This window comes from Sciurus carolinensis, chromosome X (assembly GCF_902686445.1).
Source record: "Sciurus carolinensis chromosome X, mSciCar1.2, whole genome shotgun sequence".
In the NCBI taxonomy this organism is placed as follows: Eukaryota; Metazoa; Chordata; class Mammalia; order Rodentia; family Sciuridae; genus Sciurus; species Sciurus carolinensis.
In genome coordinates, this window is record NC_062232.1 from 113614770 (window position 1) to 113640591 (window position 25822).

General features: G+C 39.3%; 2 protein-coding genes across 5 annotated transcripts in view; one reads left to right on the forward strand and one right to left on the reverse strand.

Moving 5' to 3' along the window:
• LOC124972303 (P2R1A-PPP2R2A-interacting phosphatase regulator 1-like) overlaps nucleotides 1-25822 on the forward strand; it is a 114136-nt gene that overhangs the window by 79214 nt on the left and 9100 nt on the right. For 3 of the 4 annotated variants that reach the window (XM_047536579.1, XM_047536577.1, XM_047536580.1), the window contains one exon: nucleotides 14192-14988. The gene's annotated coding sequence lies outside the window, so the exon portion shown is untranslated. Of the gene's footprint in view, nucleotides 1-14191; nucleotides 14989-25822 lie in introns of those variants that run through there. The other variant, XM_047536578.1, reaches the window with a different exon arrangement.
• Mospd1 (motile sperm domain containing 1) lies at nucleotides 1402-24676 on the reverse strand. Its single transcript, XM_047536576.1, has 6 exons — nucleotides 24563-24676; nucleotides 12543-12796; nucleotides 12354-12429; nucleotides 10290-10507; nucleotides 4843-5004; nucleotides 1402-2954 (listed from the first exon to the last, which is right to left on the reverse strand). The coding sequence occupies exons 2-6, from the start codon at nucleotides 12694-12696 to the stop codon at nucleotides 2923-2925; spliced, it is 642 nt and encodes a 213-aa protein (XP_047392532.1). The 5' UTR covers nucleotides 12697-12796; nucleotides 24563-24676; the 3' UTR covers nucleotides 1402-2922.

The window sequence follows — 25822 nt, forward strand, 5'->3', positions numbered from 1 at the left end:
ACACCTGCAGTGACAGATAATTACAACCATTGCCACGTCTCTTGCTGCATGTTTCCTGTTTGCCAGCCACTTTCAGGATGAGTCATATTTGATCTCACAAGGACAACTAGTTCATTGCTTCTTCCACGATTGAACTTAGAAATACCTATGGCCCTTTGGCCAGCTTGCTACTTCTTTCACATTCTACTTTCTTCCCCTTGAATTATGGCAGCAAAACATTTTCTTCATGGCACACATCATAGCCTCAAATCTCTCTGTAAATGTCATTCCAAACCCAGTCTCCACCTGGTGGCATGTACTTCCTTGCCTTTTCTTCTGCATGTATAAACCAAACTCACTGAGCCAGAGCTATCTCAAGTCCCAGCTCTCTACTCACAAAATTCTTATCATTTAGATATAAAGGAAATAAGACTACATTTTTTTTTTTTACATAAAGAATCATCGGAAGTATATTTAAACTGATAAAAGTGGTCATTTGTAGGTCTGGGTAGACAGGGTGGGAAGGTGTGATTTTTCACTCTATACCTTTTTATAGCTTTTAATTTTTGAAGTATGTCTGTTACCTATTCAAAAAGTTAAATTCAGAATGAGTTATGGAGCCAGGCATGGTGATGCATGTCTGTAATCCCAGCAGCTCAGGAGGCTGAGGCAGGAGGATCCCGAGTTCAAAGCCAGCCTCAGCAATGGCGAGGTGCTAAGCAACTCAGTGAGACCCTGTCTCTAAATAAAAAAATAAAATAGGGCTGGGGATATGGCTCAGTGTTCGAGGGCCTGAGTTCAATCCCTGCTATCCCCCCCCCCCAAAAAAAATGAATTATGGGCTGGGGTTGTGGCTCAGTGGTAAAGCGCTTGTCTAGCACATTTGAGAAACTGGGTTCGATCCTCAGCACCACATAAAAATAAATAAAGACGTTGTGTCCACCTACAAAAAGATATTTTAAAAAGGATGAATTAACTATCTAGGTGTGGTGGCACACATCTGTGATCTTAGCTACTAGGGAGGGTAAGGCAGAGGGATTGCAAGTTCAAGGCCAACCTTAGCAACTTAGCTAGGCTCTAAGCAACTTTGTGAGAAGTGGTGTCAAAATTAAAATTTTAAAAAGGACCTGGGATGTGGCTCAGTGGCAAAGCACCCCTTGGTTCAATCCCCAGTACAAAAAAAAAAAAATTAACCACCTTGGTAAAATAAGAAACTAAGGACATCTCTAGCTCATATATTTCACTGTTCTTATTTTCCCTACTTAATTCGTAAAAATATGAGACAACTTTAATAGGAGAGTTAAAATTCTCTGAGTTCCTCTGAGTTAAACCAAATAAACTGTTTAAATCAATGTGAAACTCAGGCCTCCATTTTCTTTTATTTTTTAAAAGTAATTTCTGTTCTTTGCAATGTTACCACACACACGCGCACACACACACACACACACACACACAGCTTGAAAAATGGATAGAGAAACAAGAGAGCCTCCCAAACATAAGATTTTTTTAACAAAGTTCAAAGTAGATTATATTTATGTGCTTCTCAGTCATTAAACAATGTACAGACATGAGCCACTGAATGATTTATGCTCCCCAAATGGTTAAACATGATTTTCTATGAAAGACTAGACATAAAAGCTTTTAGAAGCAGAACTGTTTCCTCCAAAAACCAACTTCAGGCGTACATTTGTGTTTACGTATATTCCTTGAGAATGCTACAGTAGCAGTGCATAAATTCATTCTGTAAAAAGATCTGAAAGATGATTTTCAAGAGACTCAATGCATTGTGCTTTCAGATAAAAATCCTAAGACAAAAAGATCAGTTGCTATGACAATAACAGTTAAAACTGCATATTATATACATATATACACATATGTGTGTGCATATATATATATGTATTAGAGATCAGAAGAGGCTACAAAGAAATGTAAATAGTTGTGCTTAGGGGACTTTTTGGTAAAGTTGTTTTAATAAATAAAAACTTTAATAAATAAAAACTTAAAAAATGTCTCAGTGACTGATATAAAATAGACACAGGTATCAAGGGTTTTCCATTCTCAGCTTAAGAATTTAAAGGTGAAAAAGTCATCTCCACAGAAACCATCTGATACCTGATAATCCCAATCTGGGCAAGTCACTTACAGTCAGGCAGGCAAGGGTCTTGGGAGAAAAGATAAAGGGATTTCCCCCCCTATTAACATAAAGCATTAACCCGAGGTAAAGCCAGGGCAAACCAACTAACTAAACAAATGCCTACCTTCCCTTAGAACTCTGGACGACCAAATAGGTCAACCTACTTCAATTAGGTTTTTTAAAAAACCCATATGCTTGGTGTATGGACCACAACCCATCTGTAGTTCACAAGATGAATTAAATATGTCCTATCTTCCGTGAGACCCTAGGATAAGCATGATCCCTTAGTACCTTATACTTTTTTAACCCTCCACACGTTAACTGTAAAACTCTCAGAAACACCATAGCAACTGTTTACAATAATAGAGGGCAAGGTATACTTTACATAGTAACATTGATGTGTGTAGCTAGGAAGTCAATGTAATTTTATTTTTAGGCTGGTCATTTTGTTCTTTTCAGCCTTTAGCTTTGAAGGACACACGACTCTTATCAATCAAAGTGAATTAGAAAAATGATGAGAAAATAACAAATGTTTTAAAGTCTTTTGCACAACAGGCATAGATATAAAAAGAATTTCTTCAAATAGTTTCCTAGGTGTCACTCAGAAGCATCCTTGCTGTCTGTAACATAATGTGCTGGCGTCCTTCAAATAAAATTATAGAGAAATTTAAAATATATATTATACATTTGCAGTTACTTGAAATCATTCAATAGTTTGTGGCATGTTAATGGAGTGAATAGAGATAAAAGGCAGTCCACATTCATATTTTCAAGATAAATTTACTTTAGAAGTCAGTTGAAATCCTTGCTCACGTTCTAAGTATAGCCATTGTGATAAGACCTGAAAGGAAAAACAGACAACAGTTAAAGACATGCATTTGACAGCCTCTTCCATTCAACAAGCAATTCTTTAGGCCTCAATGAATTCAAAAATCTAACACATAGGCAGACACTCTACCAAGACCCCAAAGTCAATTTGAATTTAGTTGATATTATACAGAAAAAAATCCAATTCACAGCAAGGGGCAGTCACTGAATAGATTTTAATTAAATCACTAATGTCTGGCCATAGTTCATCTCACCATCACACATACCTCCTATTTTATCCAGTCACATCGGCTATAATTATAGCAGACATGCCATTTTAAAGTGTCAATAAAGCCAGCAAGCTTCGGCAACAGAAGCTTCAAGAGGCTATTTGTATCAGGGCCGTAGGGCCACAGAGACAGAAGCACAGAGTTCCTGCTTTTCTTCAGTGATCCTGCATGCAAGACCGTGAACATGTAAATAATATAAGAATGTGCTCAGTCCTAAATGGATGGGGAGGAGAACAAGTGATAAAAAGTACAGGGCTGGAGTTGTGGCTCAGTGGTAGAACACATGCCTAGCATGTGTGGGGCCCTGGGTTCTATCCCCAGCAAAACACATTCATATGTGTCACACAGGAGAAAGGAGGATGATCATGTAACACTGGGGCAATCTACAAAGTTGTCCCCAAAGGTTGTCCCCTTAAAAGATGCACAGAAAAGATACAGAACAATGGGATGGGCAGACATTCCAGGTAAAGACATGGTATGAGCAAGGGCCTGGGAGAACTAGGACGTTAGATGAACTTTTCCAGAGTCAATAAATAATCCAACCATCTGTACTCAAGGACTTACGCAGGAAAGTGGCTAGACCAGACTGGTTCAAGAAGTCTCAGATTGTGGAGAGTTGAGTGTGTGTGTGTGTGTGTTTGCCGGGGCCTGAACCCAGGGGGTTCATCCCCAGCCTTTTTTATGTATGTTTTATATAGAGACAGGGTCTCGCTGAGTTGCATAGAATCTCACTAAGTTGCTGAGGCTGGTTTTGAACGCCCGATCCTCCTGCCTCAGCCTCCCAAGCTGCTGGGATTGCAGGCATGCGCCACTGCATCCAGCTGATTGTAGAGTCTTAAATGCTGAGATATGGAGTTTAACTTCATCCAGTGACTATGGGGAACTTCTGAGGTTTTCAGTAGGGAATGGTTATAAAACCAAAAGAGAATGGATATTGACCTGACACCAATGTGATGGATGGTTGTGGGGGACAGGGGAATGAGGGGAAGGAAGAGTGAGAAAGAAAACAGACAGAAGGTAGGGAGACAATGTAGAAATTTAAAAAAGAAAGGGCACAGTAGGGAATACTGAGAGGATACTGGAAAGAGTTGAAGTGAGAGAAGGATATGAGGAAAGAGCCATGCATCACCACAATCACACTGCTCAACACATGGAAGGCACTGAATACAGGTTGGCTCCGTTGAAATAATTAACTCTAGGATTTCAAGCCAGGATGACTGCAAGAATGAACAGGAAATGGGGAACTGGTTTAAAGAGAAAGGTTCACGATATTAAGCAACGTTGCATGTTCATCTTTATCACGGTGTACACCTTGTCTAAGTGTTTCCCCAGGAGCAGTTCCTGCCAGTAGAAAGACTGTATTACGAAACATATGCATTTCATACATCCATTATAGCACCGTAAGTCAGTGAAAGGAAAAGAATTGAGTAAATACAGTTGTAGGCACTAGATAAACAAGTCAAAGACAACGAAATGCAAGCCCCAAATTAAATCTTCAAATGTACCCCACCTCAGAACTCAGTGTGCTTTTGAACAATCCTTCAACCTGTTTTTGAAAAAAGAAGCCAACCCACTACCCCCCCAACATAAAACCCTACACATATGTCCCAAATGCATCTTTAAACCCCTTACCTAAGATATAAGCAGCCACTAATTTTTGATTCACACTTAAGTGGAGGTAGAGAGGCACCAGCGATTCCACATCCCCCAGCGTGGGCAGCATCAGGGCTGCAATGCACACCACTCCCAGGAAGACAGTTAGTAAACTAGGTCCTGAGGAGACAGTTCTGTTTTCTGTAAAAAGACAAAAATCCCTGAGCTTGCTTCTAAAAACAAGCAAACTGAAGACAAAAGTTCCCTCACAAGTACTGGCCACCAGCTGGGCATCATCACGCAAGCCTGCAATCCCAGCCACTTGGGAAGCTGAGGCAGGAGGATCGCAAGTTCAAGATCAGCCTCAGCAATTTAATGAGGCCCTAGGCAACTTAGTGAGACCTGTTTCAAAATAAAACAGAAAAAGGTATGGGGATGTAGCTCAGTGGTTGAGCACCCCTGGGTTCAATCCCCAGTACCAAAAACAAAACATACTTGGCCATCACTCGCTGGGATTCTCTTTTGGCTGTCTTCTCTGACCCCTTCCCCATCATTCCCATTCCACGGGGACCTATGTGCTATACTTTTCTCAAAGCCTATAAAACTAAACTGCTCTGAGTCATTACAGGATGGCATGCCAAAATGGCACTGTGAGTTAGTGAGTTCCTACTGAAAAAAGTGGGCACCAAATGCCCCCACCCTGATATCCCACCCTCATCAGTAGAAAGTGTTCAAGCATATAACATTGATGCACGTGTATTTATAAATCATATGTACAAGTTCTGTACTAGTATGCTTAATATAAAACATACAAACAGAACTCTCAAAGAATGTGCTAAAAATAAATTGATGTTCAGTATTTTCTTCCTGTACCCCAAAGAATGGCTTGTGTTTATAAATGATTCCTGACTCAACAATGGCTAGACTTAAGATGGTGTGAATGCATTATGAATTCAGTACAAACTATACTTTGGATTTTGCTCTTTTCTGGGATAGTTATGTGGGGCATGACACTCTCATGATACTGGACAGCAGGAGTGGGCCACAGCTGCTGCCGGCCACACAATCATGAGAGGAAGCAACTGACATTCCATAGTCGACTATACGGCTAAGATATGAGGTCTAGTAGGTTAGGGGTATTCGGTGCATTTCTGACTGATGTGTTCAACTTACAGTGGGTTCTTTGGGACATAATGCCATCATAAATCAAGGAGCATCTGTACTCCATATGAGGCTATTACATTAGGTCTGCAGGGAATATCTGAGGGAGGAATCCAGACAGATTTGATTCCAATAACCACAGCATGCTGCTACCATCTTAAAAAATGTTAAGACACAAAAAAAACACTATTTGAATGTTATAAAGTTGCCCATAAAAGTTCATGCCCCCTGCCCTACCCCATTCATAGTAAAGAAGAAAGCTGTAAAAATAACAGCTTGTCTGGCAAATTTATGCTAAGTGGAATAAGGCAGTCATAGACAAACAAATCCTTCATGATTCTACTTATATGAAGCATCTAAATAGTCAAACTTATAGAACCAGAGAGGAGAATGGTGGCTGCTAGGGCCTGGAGGAGAAGGATAAAATTGCTAATCAATAGGTATAATTCTTGATTATGCAAGAGAACAAGTTCTAGAGATCCATTCTGCAATCAAGTCCCCATAGTTAACAATACTGCAATATACACTTAAAAATTAGTTAAGAGGCCAGGTGTGGTGGCACAGGACTGTAATTCCAGCAGCTCTGGAGGCTGAGGTAGGAGGATCACAAGTTCAAAATCAGCCTCAGCAACTTACTGAGGCCCTAAGCAACTCAGTGAGACCCTGTCTCTAAATAAAATATTAAAAGACTGGGGATGTAGCTCAGTGGTTAAGCACCCCTGGGTTCAATTCCTGGTACTAAAGAAATTTTTTTTTCAAACATTTGTTATCGGGCTGGGGGGATAGCTCAGCTGGTAGAGTGCTTGCCTTGCAAGCACAAAGCCCTGAGTTTGATCCCCAGTACTGCAAAAAAAAAAAAAAATTGTTATCAAGCCTGCTGTTCTACAGCTCTGGATATATATATATATATATATATATATATATATATGCGCGCAACAAACATACTCTTCTTTCTAGGAAACTCAATAACAGCATTTTCTGCTATATGGCTTTTCTCACTAATGTTCTTTTCATTAAAAATAGCCAACAGCAACACAATCTTGGTGTTTTATTAATGAAATAACAGTTCATTCTATTATTAAATGATGCTTTTCTAAATTATTAATACCTCAGCTGTTGGAAAGTCTAATTGAACCTCACCAACACCAGATAGGTAAAAAAACAAATTCAAATTTCATAATGATTATTGCTTGGGATGAAACAATAGTATAAGTATCTTTAAAAAAAACCATCTCACTTTAGTTAATAAATCAAAGATGAATTTTCAAGGAAAATATTTATGATTTGTGACAATCACACCACACACTACAAACTTACAATAAAGATAATTTCAAAGAATTTAGTAGTTACAGAAATGCCAAAAACAAAATGAAAATAGCCTTTTTCCTGATGGTACATGATTATAAAAAATGTATAAAGATATAGAAAACAGGGCTTGGGATGTAGCATAATGTTAGAATGCTTGCCTAGTATATATGAGGTCCTGGGTTCAACCCCCAGCATCACAAAAACAAGATATAGAAAACAAAGTTTCCTCCATAATCTCATCCTCCTATAGATAGGGTAATGCTGTTGGTAATATCCTTTCAGATTTCATAAATGCCTGCATAAATATGTAAAATAATTCTTTACATAAAGGAGAACATATTATATATACCATTACATAACTGTTTTTCACCGTTCACTAAGAACTACATTTGAAACTTTTTCTGTGTTGATACATAAACATCTATCATTCTATCGGATCCTTGTAAATACCTGCCAGGCATCCCATCTTACGAACACTATTAATTTAATCATTTCCCAAATTGATGGGCTTTGGGGTCATTTTCAATTTTGCATTATTATAAAAAATAATAAAGAGCATCATTTTCTTGAGCCAGAGGGCAAAGACTCAAACATAGCAAAGACATGGCAGTTTATTAGTAATGTAATTAAAATTCAGTTATATCTTTTTACCTCTTTTTAATAACCTGGGCTCTAGCATTTTATTAAAGTATACTTTGTAGGTTTCTCTTAATTTAACAGTTAAATTTCTATTAAATGAAAAAACTCACAAAACATAAAATTGTATTTCTACACATTGGAATGGTGTGGAAAGTAACATGGAACACTTACATAAGGAGATTTGCTAAGTGTGTGGGATTAAAGGTGTTCTTTTTCTTTTTGGAATTTGTTACTGCTGTATGTCTTTTATACGATAATCTTGAGAAAAAAATTCTCATTTACCAACTTTCAATGTTTTAAAATCCAAATTTTTCATAATGTAATCTTCAACCATTTTTTAGCGGTAGTCTCATGACATGTTGTATTTCCAATGCCTCTAATATGCTTTTATTGAAATGTTTTCGAAGCTAACAACTTGAAAAAATATTGACATTTTAAAACCTCCCAGAAAAAAAAATCCTCCAGAAAACAATCTCAACTTATTTTGACATTTTGGTTCAGAGAAACTTAATGAAAAAAACAATCTATATACTAGAAATGATTAATGATTATTAATTTAATAGGAGAAATTTTAAGATATCACTTTGTCAACCTAGACCCAGTCAGTCATCATTATACTTAAAGAAAATAAAAACTACTCAATTATTTCCAGATTATTAGCTATAGTGGGGTAACTACCCATCAATGGGGCATGTTGGCCAGGATTGTGAGTGGGCCTCTATTCAGTCCATTCATGCATTTACTGTGTAACTACTCTGGACCAGGCACTGTGCTAGTACTGAGGACATAGAGGTGAACAAGACAAAGTGCCTGCCTTCCATGAGCTTTCCGACATGAATGACTGAGAGATTTTTTCCTCTCCAAAATAGAAACCACTGCATGTTAGGCCAATGTCACCTATCTTCATTCATCTACCTACTCCAATTTTACAGTTAGAATTCTCTCAGCTACTTTGGATGTCAAAGTTCGTTACAAAAGTAAAAGAAGAATAAAACAATACCTATTATAATTTTTTAGCCTTTTAGGATGATTTCCAAGAAATTAAAAAATTAAACAAAGTTCTCCTTATATGTACATGTACATACACTGTTAAATCTTAACGTTTATATTCTTGGCTATTAAACCAATCTGTTAATAAATACAAAATGAGTACCAATGACCCCTTGAATGGATGAATTTAATGTCAAAGAAAAACAAATGCTCATGCAATAGCCCTTCTTGTTTCAGAGGAGGCATTCTGAAGGGAGAGCCTTAGATTTCATAAGTAAGTTGACCTCACAATATTGATCTGACACATTTGACAAATGTAAATGAAAATGTTCTCTCAAAGGTTCCCTTTCTTAGAAAGATGAAAAGATGGTGCCGTCAATTAACAATACATGCTGAAAAGAAAACAATCTACTAACTCCTCCGTAGTCCTGGTATCACCAGGAAATCTGAGCTCTCCTTGCATGGACTGAGAAGACACAAAAAGGCACTATTCCCTATCTTATTGAAATAAATATTCAAAGATGAACAAGCTGATATGGATCTAGGAATTAATGTAATGACAAGTAGATTTTTAAAAATCCCTCAAATACAATATGTCACAATTTCAAGGACAGCTGCTATCACATTTGTATATCACTACATGCAAAAGTTTCCATGTTTTTCAATGGAAAATTTTATCTCCCTCCTCTTATCCATGTGGTGGAAGATAATGAGAAGTTGGGAGGGAGGGGGAATGACGTCCAAAGAGTTGAATATGAGCATAGTGTCAGTGTTGAAAGAATATATCATAACACTTCTGAATATCTAAGCTGGAAGGAAATGAGGAATGGAGAGGGATTCAATTAATAGCCCACAGGGGATATTATAATCTACTTAGTTTAATTAACTTCAACTTTAATGAGATTTTTTTTTTCAAAATAATATGAACAGTGCACTAAGCTTGGCCTGTTGCCAAACACAATCTCTCTCCTCCTTCGAACTAATTAAATGAGAAAGGATATAGGAAAGTCATAGAAACAAAAGTATAGGATTGCCAAATTCTGCTAGCATACAAGATCATGCCTACAGTCTCCAATTACAACCTCATATATATGTATATATATATAATCTCCAATATATATAAAAATATATATATATATATATGTTTACATTTACATTTTTTAAAGGCTACAGTAGCATTTACCCTCTCCTTACAGGCTAGTCTACTGAGGGCTATTCTCTCCTCTGAAAATCCAGATCTGGGTCTTTTGCTCTATTTCAGGTACCTGATTCTCTAGGATTGGTTTTGAAGTAGTTGACTAGGTTTAAAGTGGCAGATTAACTTTTTAGCAATTATTTTTAGCCCCCTGATGATTTTAAAGTTAGAAACATATAAGACGCAATACTACCTGGTTGAAATGACTGCTCAAAAAATAAACTTTCCGTTAAATGTTCCTTTATTCTTTTTTCCTCCTCTTCCTTTTGTTGTTCTTTTGCAGATGGAAGAAGAGTAGCAATGACCTCTTTCCTTCCTAAAGCCTTCCTCTGGCTTTGCTCGGAAACTTGGAGACGGAATTTATCTATTACACCATAGTGACAGGATCGAACATCTCTATGACGAATCACACTGTAAAGCAGCAAAAAAAATCAAAAGCTACTGTTTAGGTTTCTAGGGGCCTGTCAAACAGAATGCAGCAAGAGATTTCAATGCAGTAAAACAATATTAACTGACTATAACCAAATACTCAAAAATAGAAATTTACTAATCATGCTAAAAAAAAATCATAGTACAAGCCAAAAAGAAATGGATAATTGAAATATTTGATGAAAGCACATACTCTAAAACATCAAGAAAAGTCTTAAGTAAAAGAATGATAGGTAACACAATAACCTTTTTTTTCTGGCCATCTAAAGCAATATTGCCTAATTAGGAATATATGAAAATTTCTTCCCCACAAATATTATCATAAATTTATATTGTTTATCTTTTTTGGTACCGGGGATTGAACTCAGGTGCGCTTAACCACTGAGCCACATCCCCAGCCCTTTTTATATTTTATTAGAGACAGGGTCTCACTGAGTTGCTTAGGGCCTTGCTAAGTTGCTGAGGCTGGCTTTGAACTCGTGATCCACCTGCCTCAGCCTCCTGAGCCTCTGGAATTATGGGTGTGCAACACTGTACGTGGCTCATTTATCTACTATTTGCCTAACAAAGTTCATCCAAGACTTAAAAACTGATTTACATACACACAGGTAAAAATAAGCAAGTGAGTAAGTGATAAATCCACTCTGACCAGGGTACTAGAAGTCTAACAATAGACCTCTGTATTTTTCTAAAAGGAAAGTGTATAAAGCACTGTCATTTTTGAGATTTTGCAATTCCACTTTCAGACGTACTTTCTTCTTCCTAGGGAGTACAAAATAATTAGGTCAAGGGTAACAAAATTGCGAGACTACATTTTTATGGAATAGCCCTTGCCTATCATAGACTGAATGAAAATGAAAAGAAATATATAGCTGGGCCCAGTGGTGTACATCTGTAATCCCAGTGACTCAGGAGCCTGTGGCAGGAGGATGGCAAGTTCAAGGCCAGCCCAGGTAACTTAGCAAACCCATTTTCTGCCTCAAAATAAAAAATTTAAAAAGGGGGTCGGAATATAGCTCATTGGCCCTCCTGGGTTCAATTCCCAGTACTGCAAAAAAAGAAAGAAAGAAATGTGCAAAAAACACGTTCTCAAAGATACATCATCTTCTAGCTTTGAGATGAAGAAAATATATTCAAGAGGAAAGGCTTCTGCTTTTTATTCTCAAAGAAGATTTAAACAAAGTTGACTTGGTAGCTTAAATTAAGGGCTGGTCAATGGATCCATCTGGTCACCACTATTTCTAAAGTGAAAATTAAATATCAACAGCTTGAACAAACAATCATTTATCTGACACTCTAAGATGAAATTATCTGGAAGCACTCAGATAACCTTTTACAGATGAGTAGTTACATGCTTTGCTTCCTGTTTATATAGATTAACTTCCAGGCTTATTAGCTGAATCATTTCAGATGAACTCACATTACCACTGTTCTTACGCCACAGTATTACTAGTTTCTCAAATGTCATTGTAATAGGAGGATGTTCCAAAGAAAGCTGAATTCCCTATTACTGCAAGAGAAATTAATAAAAGGCATAACTCAGAACTTGAATTTCATAAACATCTCTGCCTTAACTAAAACCACAAGGAAGAAATAGTCAAGGAAATACTGACATGTACATTAGTGGCAACATAATGAAATATTATTATTTGGTTGACTTGTTTAGAATCTCTTAAGAAACTTCATAAACTTTGATAGACAAAATGTCATCACGAATTCAAGATATTACCAATGCCTACATGGGAATAGCTTTAAGATCCCTTTCCAGTTAAAAACATAAAATATTAATGCACCGAAAACGTGTTACCAGGAAGTGATTTTGACTTACATATCCACACAACACTGAGGCTTTACTGCACCTGCAGCATCAACGACAACATACTTATTTGGAGTAGTACACAAAACTGAAAGAAAAAGTCACAATGGCCATTAGTGTTTTTAAAACAATTAGTTTCTATAAGTAAAAAATTAGTAGGGACTAGTTAAAAATTCATTAAGAAAGACCTAGGAGACTCACCTTTGAACTTCAAGGCAAACTCATAGGGATTGTACAGAGTCAACACTTGTTTATGTGTTGACTGATCATCTGCATAAAATATTAGCTCCGTGGGAAACACAAAAACGGGAAGATTTCCTTCCACTAGCTCTGGTTGTCTTTTTTGTTGATGCATTGGCACTGAATCCCCTCGCTGCAGCTTCTGTTTTTACAGACTCAGATCTATTTTGGACTTTTCTTAGTTTCAGTTAAAAACTCCAAAGCATTTTGGCAATCTAGAAATAGAAGGAGAAAGGAAGAAGGAAAACCAAATGATACTGATTTTCATTACTCTATATAGTTTCTTCACAAAAAGCAGGTTTAGTGTGCATGAAAATAGGCCCCGAATCACAGAAACAGGCCTCTTGACCTTTCCTGTTGGCTTACTGACAGAGCTTTGACCAGAATCATGCAAAGAAATTTATACGTGTTCCTTTCACATTCAGGATTTCAACCTATGATAGGTTACATAAATACCCGAATAAAGGAAAAATAGAAGTCTTTCTCAAACTGATCATCTCCTTTCGAAGAGGTGAGATCAAAGGAACATCCCTCTTGAAACTTCGTATTTTTTTTAAAAAGTAGAATAAACTAAGTATTGTCACAACTGATTTTATGTGAGCCAATCAACTTTTTATGTGAGTCAATCAACTAAATAAACAAGATTTTAAAAAACAATAAAAAAGACTAAAAAAATAATAAATAAAACAAAGGAAGTTTCCATGATTTATGGGAGAAAAACATGAGAATCACGTTTATACTCATGTCAACAAAGCTTTATTTAGTGCATTGGCAGCAGGGGTGGGAGACTTCTTTTAATCTTCTTTCTACTGAAACTCAAAACAAGTTAAAATGTCTTGAAAGGAAGCTAAATAGCCATATTTGCTACGCAGGACTTGGAGTTTTCTATGAAAATTCAAAGTCACTAAGTGGACTTTGGCATGCGTGGCGCCACTATGTCAAGTACACAGGCTTCATAAGAGCTATTTTCCAACTTCAGAGGTCTTTTTGGATTCCTTCTGGACTTGAATGTGTTCCAGATGGTTGTAGCTGGCAGAAGTCTGACTGTTAAGTGTAATAGTTCTGTATTTATTTCCTAACCTCATTTTAATCAATATCCATATTCAGCAAGTCACCCCCAAAGTGGGGCTTTTAAAAATAAAATGTAGGGTTCGATCCAGCATGCTCAAAAAAAGCAAAAGTTAAAACACACAATCAGTATGAAAGATGGTGGAATGAGACAGACAGTATCACCCTACGTACAAGTGTGATTGCACGAATGGTGTGACTCTACATTGTGTACAACCATAGATACGAAATGATGTATCCCATTTGTGTACAATGAATCAAAATGCAGTCTGTAAAAATAAAAAAAAAAATACAAAAAACCCCAAAAAAATCACAGAAAATGATTTTCACTCTGTGGATCACACCTTTAAAATAGGTTATAAAACATTTAATACTTTAATTTCAGGTTCTCATACATTCAGAGGGAAATATAACCAATGAATAAATTACATGCTTTTATCAGCTAGCAGGGCTCCAGTGTTCTTCTGATTGAGGTCTTTTCAACTTTTATCAAATATGATACTATATAACTATATGTGCAAATTTTTATTTTTTTCTTTCAGCTGGACAGCTGTTATGCCAGAAACTATATCAGGAGATGAGCAGCGATACAAAGATAAAGTAATGCTTAGGCCCTCCCCTCAAGAAGTTCAAGTTTAACTGGTGAGATGAAAATAATAACACTATCTCTATTATAATGCATACCATTTTGTATAAAAAGTACTAAGGAGTCAGAAGACCACAGGAATAATTCCACCTTGAAGAGAGACCAGGAGATGGCACGTGAGGTGGCCTTTAGCGAAAGGATGGGTACTATGGAATTAAATTGACCAAATTATGTTCTGTGGATGAATGTATATGCGACAATGAATCCCATTAATATGTATGATTAATGCACCAATTTATAAAAATTTTAAAAGACACCCCTCCCAAAGCAAAGAAAGAAAAGATAGGTATACACTTAAGTGTTGAGAGGAAGGTATTTCAGACAAATAAACAGGCACTGAATCTACAGATAGTCTCAGATAATCAGTCTACTTTATATCCATATATACTTTATTACATATATATAGTTCATAACTGTCAAAATTGTTTCTGGTTTTTGTTTTGACTGAGCTAATAGTGTCTATTGACATTTTTGTTATTAATAACATCTAACATTTGTATAATTCATAATATTACAAATTCTTTATTACTTACATAGACTGCATGATTAATAAGCTCTTAGATAGCACTTATTGTAGGCCAGGCAATGTTCTAAGTATTTGTTGTTGTTGTTTAATTATGAAGACACCAGACTGAATGTGGGGGAAGGTCAGCAGGTCTCCTAGTCTAGAATTCCTTCCCATTACACTAAACTGCATCCATTTCCATAAAATAAAACTGAAATTATTCTGAAAAACATCTGATTAAATAATTCTAATTCTGCATTTTAATTTGCCCTGGATTTCTTTCATTCGATCAAAGCTGTACACATTTCTACTTGGATAATTGGCTCTCAGAAGTATGGCATATTTTTTTCAATAGAAAATACTAAGCTTTATAATTATTTTCATAGGAAGCTTGGCTATTAGGAAGAAAAGATTCAAATTTGACATCACTAACAAATATGCACTGTTTCATTGTAAAACTATGTTGAGATGAGAGTTTAGTGTATGATAAAAGGTAGCATCTCTGAATTGTGGAAGATAGATTTATCAGTGAGAACTGGTTCAACTGAATAGCCATCTAGACAAAAATAAAGTTGAATTTATCTTTCACTCCTTATTTCAGGGTAAATTCCAAACAGATTGAAACTTTAAATGTAAACAAACAAACAAAGCTATAAAAACACTAAATCATGGGAAAATTTTTTTGTAATCTCAGACTAACAATGACATAAAACCGGAAACCAAAAATATTGATAAATTCAAAAACCCTTTAAATTCTGCACGATGAAAAAACATTATTATCATTTTTGACCAGGGTTTAAACCCATGGGTTCTTAACCACATCCCCAGTCCTTTTAATTTTTTTTTTTCTTTAATTTTGAGACAGGGCCTCCCTAAGTTGCTGAGGCTGGCTTTGAACTCAAGATCCTCCTGCCTCAGCCTCCCAAACTGCTGGGATTACAGGTGTGCACCACTGCCCCTAGCTGCAAAAAACTTTAACAAAACTAAGAGATCGGGGCTGGGGAGATAGCTCAGTTGGTAGAGTGCTTGCCTTGCAAGCACAAGGCCCTGGGTTCGATCCCCAGCACCCAAAAAAAAAAAAACTAAGAGATCATTTGCAACTCGCATCAGAGACAATGGCTAATTTCCCTAGTAGAGGACCTACAAAGTTTTGAGAAAGCCAATCCAATATAAAAATGAGCTAACTCTATTTTAAGAAAGGGATGTAAAAATTATTTTTGGTTTACAAAAGGATGTTGAACCTCACAAGAGAAATGGAAACTAAAACCATATTGTGATGTGTGTGTGTGTGACCTTTCAGATTAGCAAATATTTTTTAAAACTTGATCTCACACGATGGGAAGCCACCAGGCACATTCTTAAACTTGCTGATGGGCATGTAAATTGGCATAACCACTATACCTGCCAAAATTAAATGCCCATACCCTTGAATCCACAGTTTACTTGAAGGAATTTATTTGGCATATGTTTCTAGGAAGTTATGTATGTGAGAAAGGTTTGCTTTGAAGTGCTAAGGATTAAATCAAATGATTTATGTGAAGCATAGAGAACAGAGCTCGACATTCAATACAAGCTAATTATTCAAAGCAAAAGACTGGAAACAACCCAAGTGTCCGTTAAGAGGGGATTCATTTAAGTATGGTGGATCCATTCACTGGGATACCAGATATCTGTCAAAAAGAAATAAGAAGCTCTTTGTGTCATGATCTTCAAGTTGTAGGGTTAAGTGAGGGCTAGGGGTGCAGCTCAGTGGTAGGCCGTGGGTTCCATTCCCAGAAACTCCCCACCCCAAAAAAAGATGTAGGGTTAAATGAGAAAAGCAAGGAGAAGTGCAGTCAGAAGCACGTGCTACCATTTGTATGGAAAAGGGAAAAAAGAAATATGTAAGCTGGGCGCGGTGGCGTACACCTGTAATCCCAGCAGCTCAGCTGGGGAGGCTGAGGCAGGAGGATCATGAGTTCAAAGCCAGCCTCAGCAACTTTGCGAGGCCCTAAGCAACTCAGTGAGACCCTGTCTCTAATAAAATACAAAACAGAGCTGGGGATGTGGCTCAGTGGTTCAGTCCCCAGTACCAAAAAAAAAAAAAAGAATATGTAAACCTATTCTCTTGGATATAAGTAAAAAAATCTTTGAAAGGATACCCCATTGTCCATGAAGAAAAAAACAAAAAACTGAGTGGCTGAGTACAGGAAAGGGAGGGAAGTTATCTCTGGATATCCTTTTGTATTTTTAATTTTGAACCCTATGAATACTTACTTTAAAAACAAAAGCCTGAATTAAAGAAAACAATAACAACTCTGCTAGGGCATAAGGGGGAAAGGGTGTTGGTTTTAAAACAGGAGAAATAATTTAGAACAATGTGTAAAAATTCTGCTGACTTTATTTTCTAATTTCTGATCCTCAAATAACAGATTGGAAACAAACTATGTATTAAATAAGATTTCAATTACTTAAAATTTTTCATGCAACAGAAACTCATGACAATGAGAAAAAGATTTCTTTGCAACTTAGGAATATGTATAACTCTAATGCCAAACTTTTTGTTATGAAAGAGTATGAGATGGTTCCCAAATCTGACTGGGAAGTCAAAAATAACCACGTAGACAAGCACTAAACTCTTGGTTCTAAGAGTAAGGAGAAGTTAGTTGGCACAGGTCAGAGCAGAAATTTTACTAGCTTGGCAGAAGGCTTAGAAGTAATTCTTTTCATTCTGAAGCTTTCTGTTTGCTGGTTGAACACGTACACATTTCCCCATGGATCATAAATAGGCCATCTCCTTGTCACCATTAAAGAAGGGTTCAATCATTTTTGAGCAGTTTTTTATTTCTTTCATATTCCTCTTCCCATTTATCACTTATCTTGGCTTGGACATAAATTGCCTCCTAAACTCCAACCAGTAGAAATTACGAAAGAATTAGCACCAGGTCACCAGAGCAGTATTAGCAACTCTGCCAACAAACATAATGAAACATAACACCTGCTTTTAATTGATGGTTTTTCTGGGAGACTAACACTTTCTCTTTGCCCCAGTCCATATTACAAAATGATAAAGTGTAAAAATCTTTGGGAGAGATTACATACTAAGCCAGTAAAACCTCACTGCAGATCGGTTTATGAAGTTTCTTTCCAAAGTCAAGTGCACGCCAAGTCCAAGAATGTTAACTCCCAATCTTTCTCACTTGACAGATGAAGAAAACAGGACCAGAATGGTTAAGACAGTTACCCAGCACTGCACAGGGCAGGGGAGACAGACCTCTCATCTCTAGACTTACACTTCCTTCTATGGTTCTCATGTCCTGAGTTTCAATTCAAAAGTCCTGCCTCCCTGATATGGACTGCCACACATACTCTGTCTCTAGAAAAATTCCTGTCTTTTCAAGATCAGAATTCTCAAAGAATGATCCAAAATTCAAGTCATGACCAAGACTGCATTGTCTTGATTCATGTTTCCTTTTCGGTTTTATGAGGAAAAAAAAAAAAAAAAAGAGATCGATCATTTCACTTGTTGGGCTACACATACTTTCTTTTTCCTGATTGTGAAATGCAGTAGCTGCCAACAACTATTCACTAGGACATTAATAACCAAGGTTTGCCCCATTCTTCCTCCCTGGATAGCAAAATTTTATGTATTCTTCAAAGCCTAGTTCTAATTCTCCCTCCTTGCAACACTCCTCTAATATTCTGATCTCCATGAACCTTACCAATGTTGTATTTTTTAATACAATTACTGTGTGGATTCAATATCTTGACATTTGTTCTATGTGGATTAATTGTGAGTCTTCAAGCAGATTTCAGGTGTAGCCATATTTTTTTGTCTGTTTTTGCGTATCTCATTAGATCCCAAGCTCAGTACTGGCCTTAGCAGATACTGAGTTTATCAGCTGCCATACAGGTGTCTACTAAAAACTGTCTCCTCCATCAAGGAACATTACCCCCTACCCCATAGCTGAATATACATTGTCCACAAAACAGGCAAAGAATCCTAATTACATGCACAATAAATCTTAGGTGGCTGCTGGCTCTGGGTTGAGGCAAGAGGAGAGCAGAGAGAATCAGCATCGCCAGCTGCGTCTCCTCTCCCTTCCCTTCCATTTCTCTCATCTCCCCTGGCTCCTCAGAGTCAAACTGGGCCAGCCATGTTTAGAAATCCAGGGCTCCAACATGCCCCCGACCTTCCAGGCAGACAGTGCAGCTGGGAGGTGGTGACACAGGAGATTGCCATGGCCTTGTCTCTGTACTAACAGCACAGAAAAGCAATCCTGAATGAAACTGCAAGGAAAACCTTATGTGTGCACACCACCTTGTGACCGGTTTGCAAACTACTCGCTCACAAGAAGCAACATCAACACTGAAATCTTCACATACGCTTCGCGCATCGACCCAGAGATCAGGGCTCCAAACTGGGATTCTTGCCCCTTCCCTTGCCTTCAGCAGAGGAAGGACAGGATAAGAGTCTCAGATAAACAGGGGTATTTCAGTAAGGTTTTGCACCATAGATTCAAAACTCAAGAGACTGTTAAAGAGCACAGAAACCCCTTTAAATATTCTCATCTGCCCTCTCCCTCCAAACACACCTCCCTCTTTTTCCCCCTGGAAAAAGGAGGCTGCAAGAGCCAGGGGCAGTGGCTCACACCTGTAATCCCAGTGGCTCGGGAGGCTGAGGCTGATCAAGAGTTCAAAGCCAGCCTCAGCAACTTAGGGAGGCCCTACGCAACTCAGTGAGACCCTGTCTCTAAATATAAAAGCGGGCTGAGGATCTGGCTCAATGGTTAAGTGCTCCTGGACATACTTTGTCCATAAGACAGGCAAAAAAATCCTAATTAGATGCATAATAAATCTTAGGTAGCTGGTACCAAAAAGCAGAAAAAGAGGCTGCATAAAAAATGAAATCAAGTCAAATAAGTGGTCCTACAGGGATTCTTGCACCAATGTGGCTCAAGATGTAAAAAAAAAGTTAAGGATGGTTCAAAGTATACTCTTCTGTGTCTACTTGGACACAGTATATCAGCTGCCTAACCACCTCTCCCTGGCTCTTTTGGTTTTTCCTTCCCAGGGCTGAGCATCTCAGGGCCTTGCACTGCTAGGCAAGCACTCTGCCACTGAGCTAAATCTCCAACCCCTGTCTCCCTGGTTCTTGCTGTTTACTCTGATCAGAATTCCAGGCTCCACCTTCAGGTCAGCCCCTTTTATCTGGGCACAGGGGCTATCTCTGTCCTCCATACAGGGTGGAGTCCTTGCCAAAGCCAAGTAAATGCTAACTAGCGAAGAACAATACTTTTTGTGGCTTTAGTTTCACTAGTATTAAAAACTTTATGCCTCCCATTTTAAAAACAGCTCTCTTCCTCATTGAATTCCCAGGATCATCTATTAGGACTTTTGATGGCTGGTATATTCCTAAAGTCAACTCTTTTACAATGTTATAATTTCATTTTTATATGAACATTTTTATATGTTAATGTTCCTTGCTCAATAGTAGGCAATGTTGCTTATATATTTTTCTGTTTTTGGTGTAATTTGATATCTTACTAATGGGATTGGCCACTACCAATGATATGTAGTGGTAGGCTATTCCATATTCAAGATGTCAAAGTTGCATGATATATGTTTTAAGATTAATAAAGAATACCCTACAATAATGTCTTTTGGGGGGGGTACCCAGGGTTGAACTCAGGGGCACTCGACCACTGAACCACATCCCCAGCCTTATTTTGTATTTTATTTTGAGACAGGGCTTTCCTAAGTTGCTGACGCTAGCCTCCAATTTGTGATCCTCCTGCCTTGGCCTCCTGAGCCACTAGGATTACAGGTGTACATCGCCATGCCCAGCAGTAATGTCTTCTTAAAAAAACATGAGCCTTAAAAAAAAACATGACCCTGTTGTAATAAACATGCTTCCATGTTTTACAACATCCCAGTGTCTTCAGTTATTTCAAGATGCATAAATGATTCTCAAAGCATCATCTATATTAATTCATTATATGAAACACATGATGCTACATGTTCAGAAGTTTCAGAATCTCAAATTCTGAAATCTCAAATTCAAACATTTCCTCAGCACTTACTATTCAGCACCACACACTATGCTATGAAATATGGAGAAAAGAGGAAAACGTTGTCTCGGCCCTCTAAAACCAACCTCAATCTAGCAGGAAAAATAGATACAAAGCAGTCATTAGGATATGGATATGCCAGGAGAGAGAAAGGTCCTGTGGGAGCATAAGTAAAGTGACAGTCTGCCGTCACCAAATAGGAGTCTGCAACAGGAGTATGGTGGGGGTGGATTCCAGGAACATGTGTAGAGACATCAGAGACACAATGAGCTTGGAACATGCATGCGCTTAAAAACAGTAGGTCTGGCGGAGTGGCAAGAGATAAGCTGAAAAGGTAAATTGGACATAGATTGTAGAAAATCTAAGTGAAGAATCTCAAAATAGCCAAGTTGGGAGCTTTAGGATTCCCTTTGCGGGTGGTTCTCAAAAGTACAGCAGCCACTGCTTCCCCTGAGAGCTTGGTAGAAATGGAAATTCCTGCTTTCCACCTTAGACCTACTGAATCAGAAATTCTGGGAGTGGGGCCCAGACATCTGTTTTTAAAGAGCCATCTAGTTGATTTTGATGTATGCCAAAGTTGGACGAACCACTACTGTAGGCAATGGGGAAATATGAAGGACTTCTTTTTTTCTTTTTTTGAAATGGGGGTCTCACCACGTTGCCGAGGCTGGCCTTGAACTTATGATCCTCCTGCCTCAGCCTCCCAAATTGCCAGGACTACAGGCATGAACCACCGCACCCTCTAAAGGACTATCAGCAGGGAACTGACCTGATAAGATCTGAAGTAGGACAGTGGTTGCTCTTGACCAATCAAGCACAACACCTGACTCCAGAGTAGTTACAATAAGAAAATAAACAAGTAACTGTTGAATGAATGTGGCATGAAGGGATGATGACGACCCACACTAAGGAAGTAGGAATGGAGAGGAAACAGATTTAAGAGATGCTTTAGAGCTGAGCCAAGTTAATCAAGTGACTAGGACATATCAAATACAAGGGTGTCACTGAAATGGTTTTTATATAAAGCCGTAATCTTGTCAATTCTATCAACTGACAGTCTGAAAATAGTGGTCCATGTAGACCCTAGAAAGGGAAGGTCACAAGCAATTTCTACATGCTTCCATACAGTCCAGAACAAAGGTGGCTGGTAGCTTATACGTGGACCTTCTGGTTTCCTTGGTAGTCCTTCCCACTGTAAGTCAGTAACGTGGCATCCATGTTATCAGAAATCTTTTGTGAGTTTGGTTGGTGTGAATCAGTCCCTGAGACTCACTGATAATTTCAAGATGTGATGACAAAATTAAATTTCGAACCTGGAAAAGCTGAAAAACACACACTGGCTCTGGTGATCTAACCAAGGTAGTGAGTGCCAAAGTGAGACCCTGCTAAGCCTTCCCCTGTTCCTGCTAAGTCATCAGGAAAATCACATAGCCTGCTTAATTCAGGAAGAAGCTGAATAAGTGAAAGAATCAGACTTTGTACCACACCCTGAAGGTCAAGAAAGTCAAGCGTTGCTGTTATTTCCAATTTGGGAGGCATGATTTAGCAGAGGGCATCTTCAATTTCCTGATGAAGAGTGAGAGAGGTACCGGTCAACCTATATGGCTAATTTACCTAACGAGAATTCTGCAGGGTACAATTTCTATCACCGTTCTGGATACTTCCTGTTACTGGATGTTATTTAATTAATATTACTATCTTGCCTTATTTGACCAACTTATTTTGTCTAAAAATAGTTCCCAATTCAAACTGCACTCTTTTAGGGAATTTGTAAGCTATAGAGAACCTTAGAGATCAAAACAAAAATTTCTCAAAGATGAAGATACCGAGGACCTCGAAGAGGCAATCATTTAATATATTTATTGTAGGACAAGATTCTCCAGAATGCTACAAGGTGGCAAAACAAGATTCAAACCAACGCTGGTAATGTGCTCCTTAGCTAACTTTTAGGAAGGAGTTAAAAGTCTACCTTCCATCTTAAACTTAAAAAAAGAAACCAGAAAAAGGTAGCAAATTACTTCTTTTATTGGGCTAGTAAGGAATGATGTTGCTTTTTATTTTTTTAGTTTAATTGCTTTGTTTTCAGGAAATGAAATTAAATGTAAAATTGCTCTGAAAATTTTTAATATAAAACACTGGGAAGAACCATTTAGAAATTATATACATAATTGGGGCCTTGCACATGCTAAGCAAGTGCAGTACCACTGAGCCACATCCCCTCCCTGAACCATTTAAGGAAGAAATGTGCACTCCTTTATATACTATTTGTCCATTACATTTAATTATATATTACACATAAAGGGAATCTATCACAACTACCCCTCATGGATTTCAAAACTTCCCAAATTTCAAATATCCTGATATTTAAGTAAACCTCTGTTGTTTTGAGAGTTCTAGAAATGCTCCAGTAACTAGTTTCATCTCCCATCCTGTTTGGATATGTCAATGTGAATAACTTGAGAGACACATTTGGCCCTGTCTCCTGTTTTCCAAATTTCCCACAGCTTTATACCAAATATATGTGTAATCTAAAAGTTGGTGTCCACACCTTACTCAATTTCCTGAATGTAATATTTTATAGGCAGAGATTTCCCAGAACTTAGAGGAAGTGTGGACAAGGTTTTCATCAAGAATGCATTAAATCCCATGTGTGCCTTGCCCGAAAAAGTCTCCTGTCTGGAATTCACATTTAAGAACGCATGCGTGCTGAAAGAACAGGACTGCTTTCTAGGCAAAACCCAAAGAACGCGTTTTCATTTAATATTTGCCACCTTGCTCCCCGACGTGAGATCCCTTGGGTTCTACTGGGACAGAAATGCCTCTTCGGTCTGGAGAGGGCAGATGTCAGTTACTTTCCCCAAAGGAGAAATGCAAGAACATTGATTAAGGGGCTGGAGGGTTGGGAGGGGAGTAGTCCGCCCTCAGACTTGAGCTCCACCTGATTGGGGCCCGGTCTCTCCAGCCCTCGTCCCCACACCGGCCCGCTCCATGTGAAACCGGTCATGTGAGCCTGTTTACAGCCGAGCAGCTGGTGCAACCATCAGGATCCGTGCGAAGGTCCAGGGAGGGGGAAAGGATACAGGCCACGTCCCCCCTCTCTCCCGCCACCCCATTATTCCAAGAAAGCCTCTGCTCTCCTCCCTTGGCTCTCCACCCCACTTCCATCTGCCTTCAGGCAAACGGAGCGGAGCTGAAACCATCCCGGGACGCCTCGCTCCAGCCCCCCCGCCCCCATTTCCTTCCAGTTGCTCGCTGGGGGGACAGGCTGGGCTGGAGGAAGGGCGAGGGCAGTGTCACCCCGGACAGGGAGCCAGCCTCCCTCTCCCAGCCCTCCTCGCAACGTCCGCCGAAGAGTTGTCCCTGGAGCCGCATCCCCGGGGCAACCGAACTCCACCGGGCAGGCACCCGGAGGCTTCCGACGCTGCCTTCGCCCGGGCAAGGGAGAGCCACACACCAGCTGGCCGGACCCTGCACCCGCGAGCCGCGGGCAGCGGCGACACTGACACCCAGAGATCGGGCAGTAAGGAGCCCCTCTGCCTCCTGCCCACCGCCCACCCGCAGCCCGGCGCCGCTGAGCCCGGCTGTCAAGTCACCGAGCCGAGCCCGGGCTTTGGGTACGGGTCGTTCTTTTGGCGGGGGCTCTCGGCCACGTAACTTCCATGTTTTCCCGAAGTCGGAGGAAGTGGGTGTCGGGACGGTGGGGGACTCTCACCTCGGCAACACCGGCTCCTCGGAAAGCAGCTGCGACTGCTCCTCCGCTCCTTTGTCAGCGTCTCCAGACTGCACTGCCTGCTGGGATACCGGAGGACTCAAATGCCACCTCTCCCCGCCCTCGAGGATGAGTCGCGGCTGGGGGGTGGGTGGGAACAGGGAGAGGAGGTGGAGCCGGGGGCGGGGCTTCGGTGTCGCCACCTGGCCTCTCGGGTTTCTTTCTTCTGCTTACGCCAAACTTCTTCCTTCTGTCCTCTGACACGCCTCTCCCTCCCGCCGCCCCTTGAGGGGCCTGGAGACTCAGAAGTCCACCTCTCTTCGCACTAACTTCGGCCCAGTCTCACTCCCCTCCCCCATCCCACACACACCCAGTGAGTACCCAAGCTAGTTGACATGTCTTATTGACAGTTCCTCTTTCTCAACTCCATGGCAGAGTCCAGCACACAGACTCTGTTTAGACTTTTGCTTGGACTTTTTGACTTTTTGCTTGGACTGCTACAGTAGTCTCCCGTTTGGACTCCCTCCTTCCACTCTTCCCTCTGTCTAAACCATCTCCCAAAGAGCAGCAAGAGGGATCTTAGATTATAGATAGATAGATGGATTTCCTTGTTCTTCTGCTTAAAACCTTTCAGTCTCACCTGTACCTACAACCCCTTAGCATGGTATATAAGGCCTTTGGCAATCCTCTTCCCATGCACCCATACTCCCATCAATAAACTGGCTATCCATGGAATGGGGGCGGGAGGCTGGAACAACTCACCACCGTTGGTTGCCCCAAATACTCCTTGAAAGGACGTTGCATTGTCAGCAACTTCCATAGGCCTCTTGGAGTATTATTAAAGATAAATTTTTCAAAATGTAATTTTAATGATGTTCAGAAAGGAAGAGTAAGGTGCAATGGCCATGGTCCCGGTCCACAAGTATAAAGCCCAAAGAATTCTCCCTAGTTGTCCCACCCAAGCTATGACCTGCCTACCAGTAGATATTCCTTAGGCGCAGGCCTCTGATACCTTTGCTCAAAGATTCCCTCACTTTGTAATTGCCCTTATCTATTTTTGGAATACCTACATATCTTTCAAGACCCCATGCAAATGCCACTTTTCTCCAGAATCTTCCAGAATCTTCCATGAGAACTATTAATTCCTGCCCTATCACCATAGAATGTTGCTTATTGTGCTTTGCAATTCTTCCTGACTTAGGTAATCAGTACTCATGTATATGTCTTCCTTTCTTTCCTGTCTAGACTATGAATACCTGAGAA

What these genes read in the sequence shown, in the direction of transcription:
- Mospd1 (XM_047536576.1), bottom strand. Translation starts at nt 12,696, where the DNA reads ATGCATCAACAAAAAAGACAACCAGAGCTAGTGGAAGGAAATCTTCCC. An exon ending in GTTTGCCTTGAAGTTCAAAG is followed by an intron (nt 12,430 to 12,542) that starts GTGAGTCTCCTA and finishes TTTTTCTTTCAG; the next exon opens with TTTTGTGTACTACTCCAAAT. An exon ending in CCTCAGTGTTGTGTGGATAT is followed by an intron (nt 10,508 to 12,353) that starts GTAAGTCAAAAT and finishes GCTGCTTTACAG; the next exon opens with TGTGATTCGTCATAGAGATG.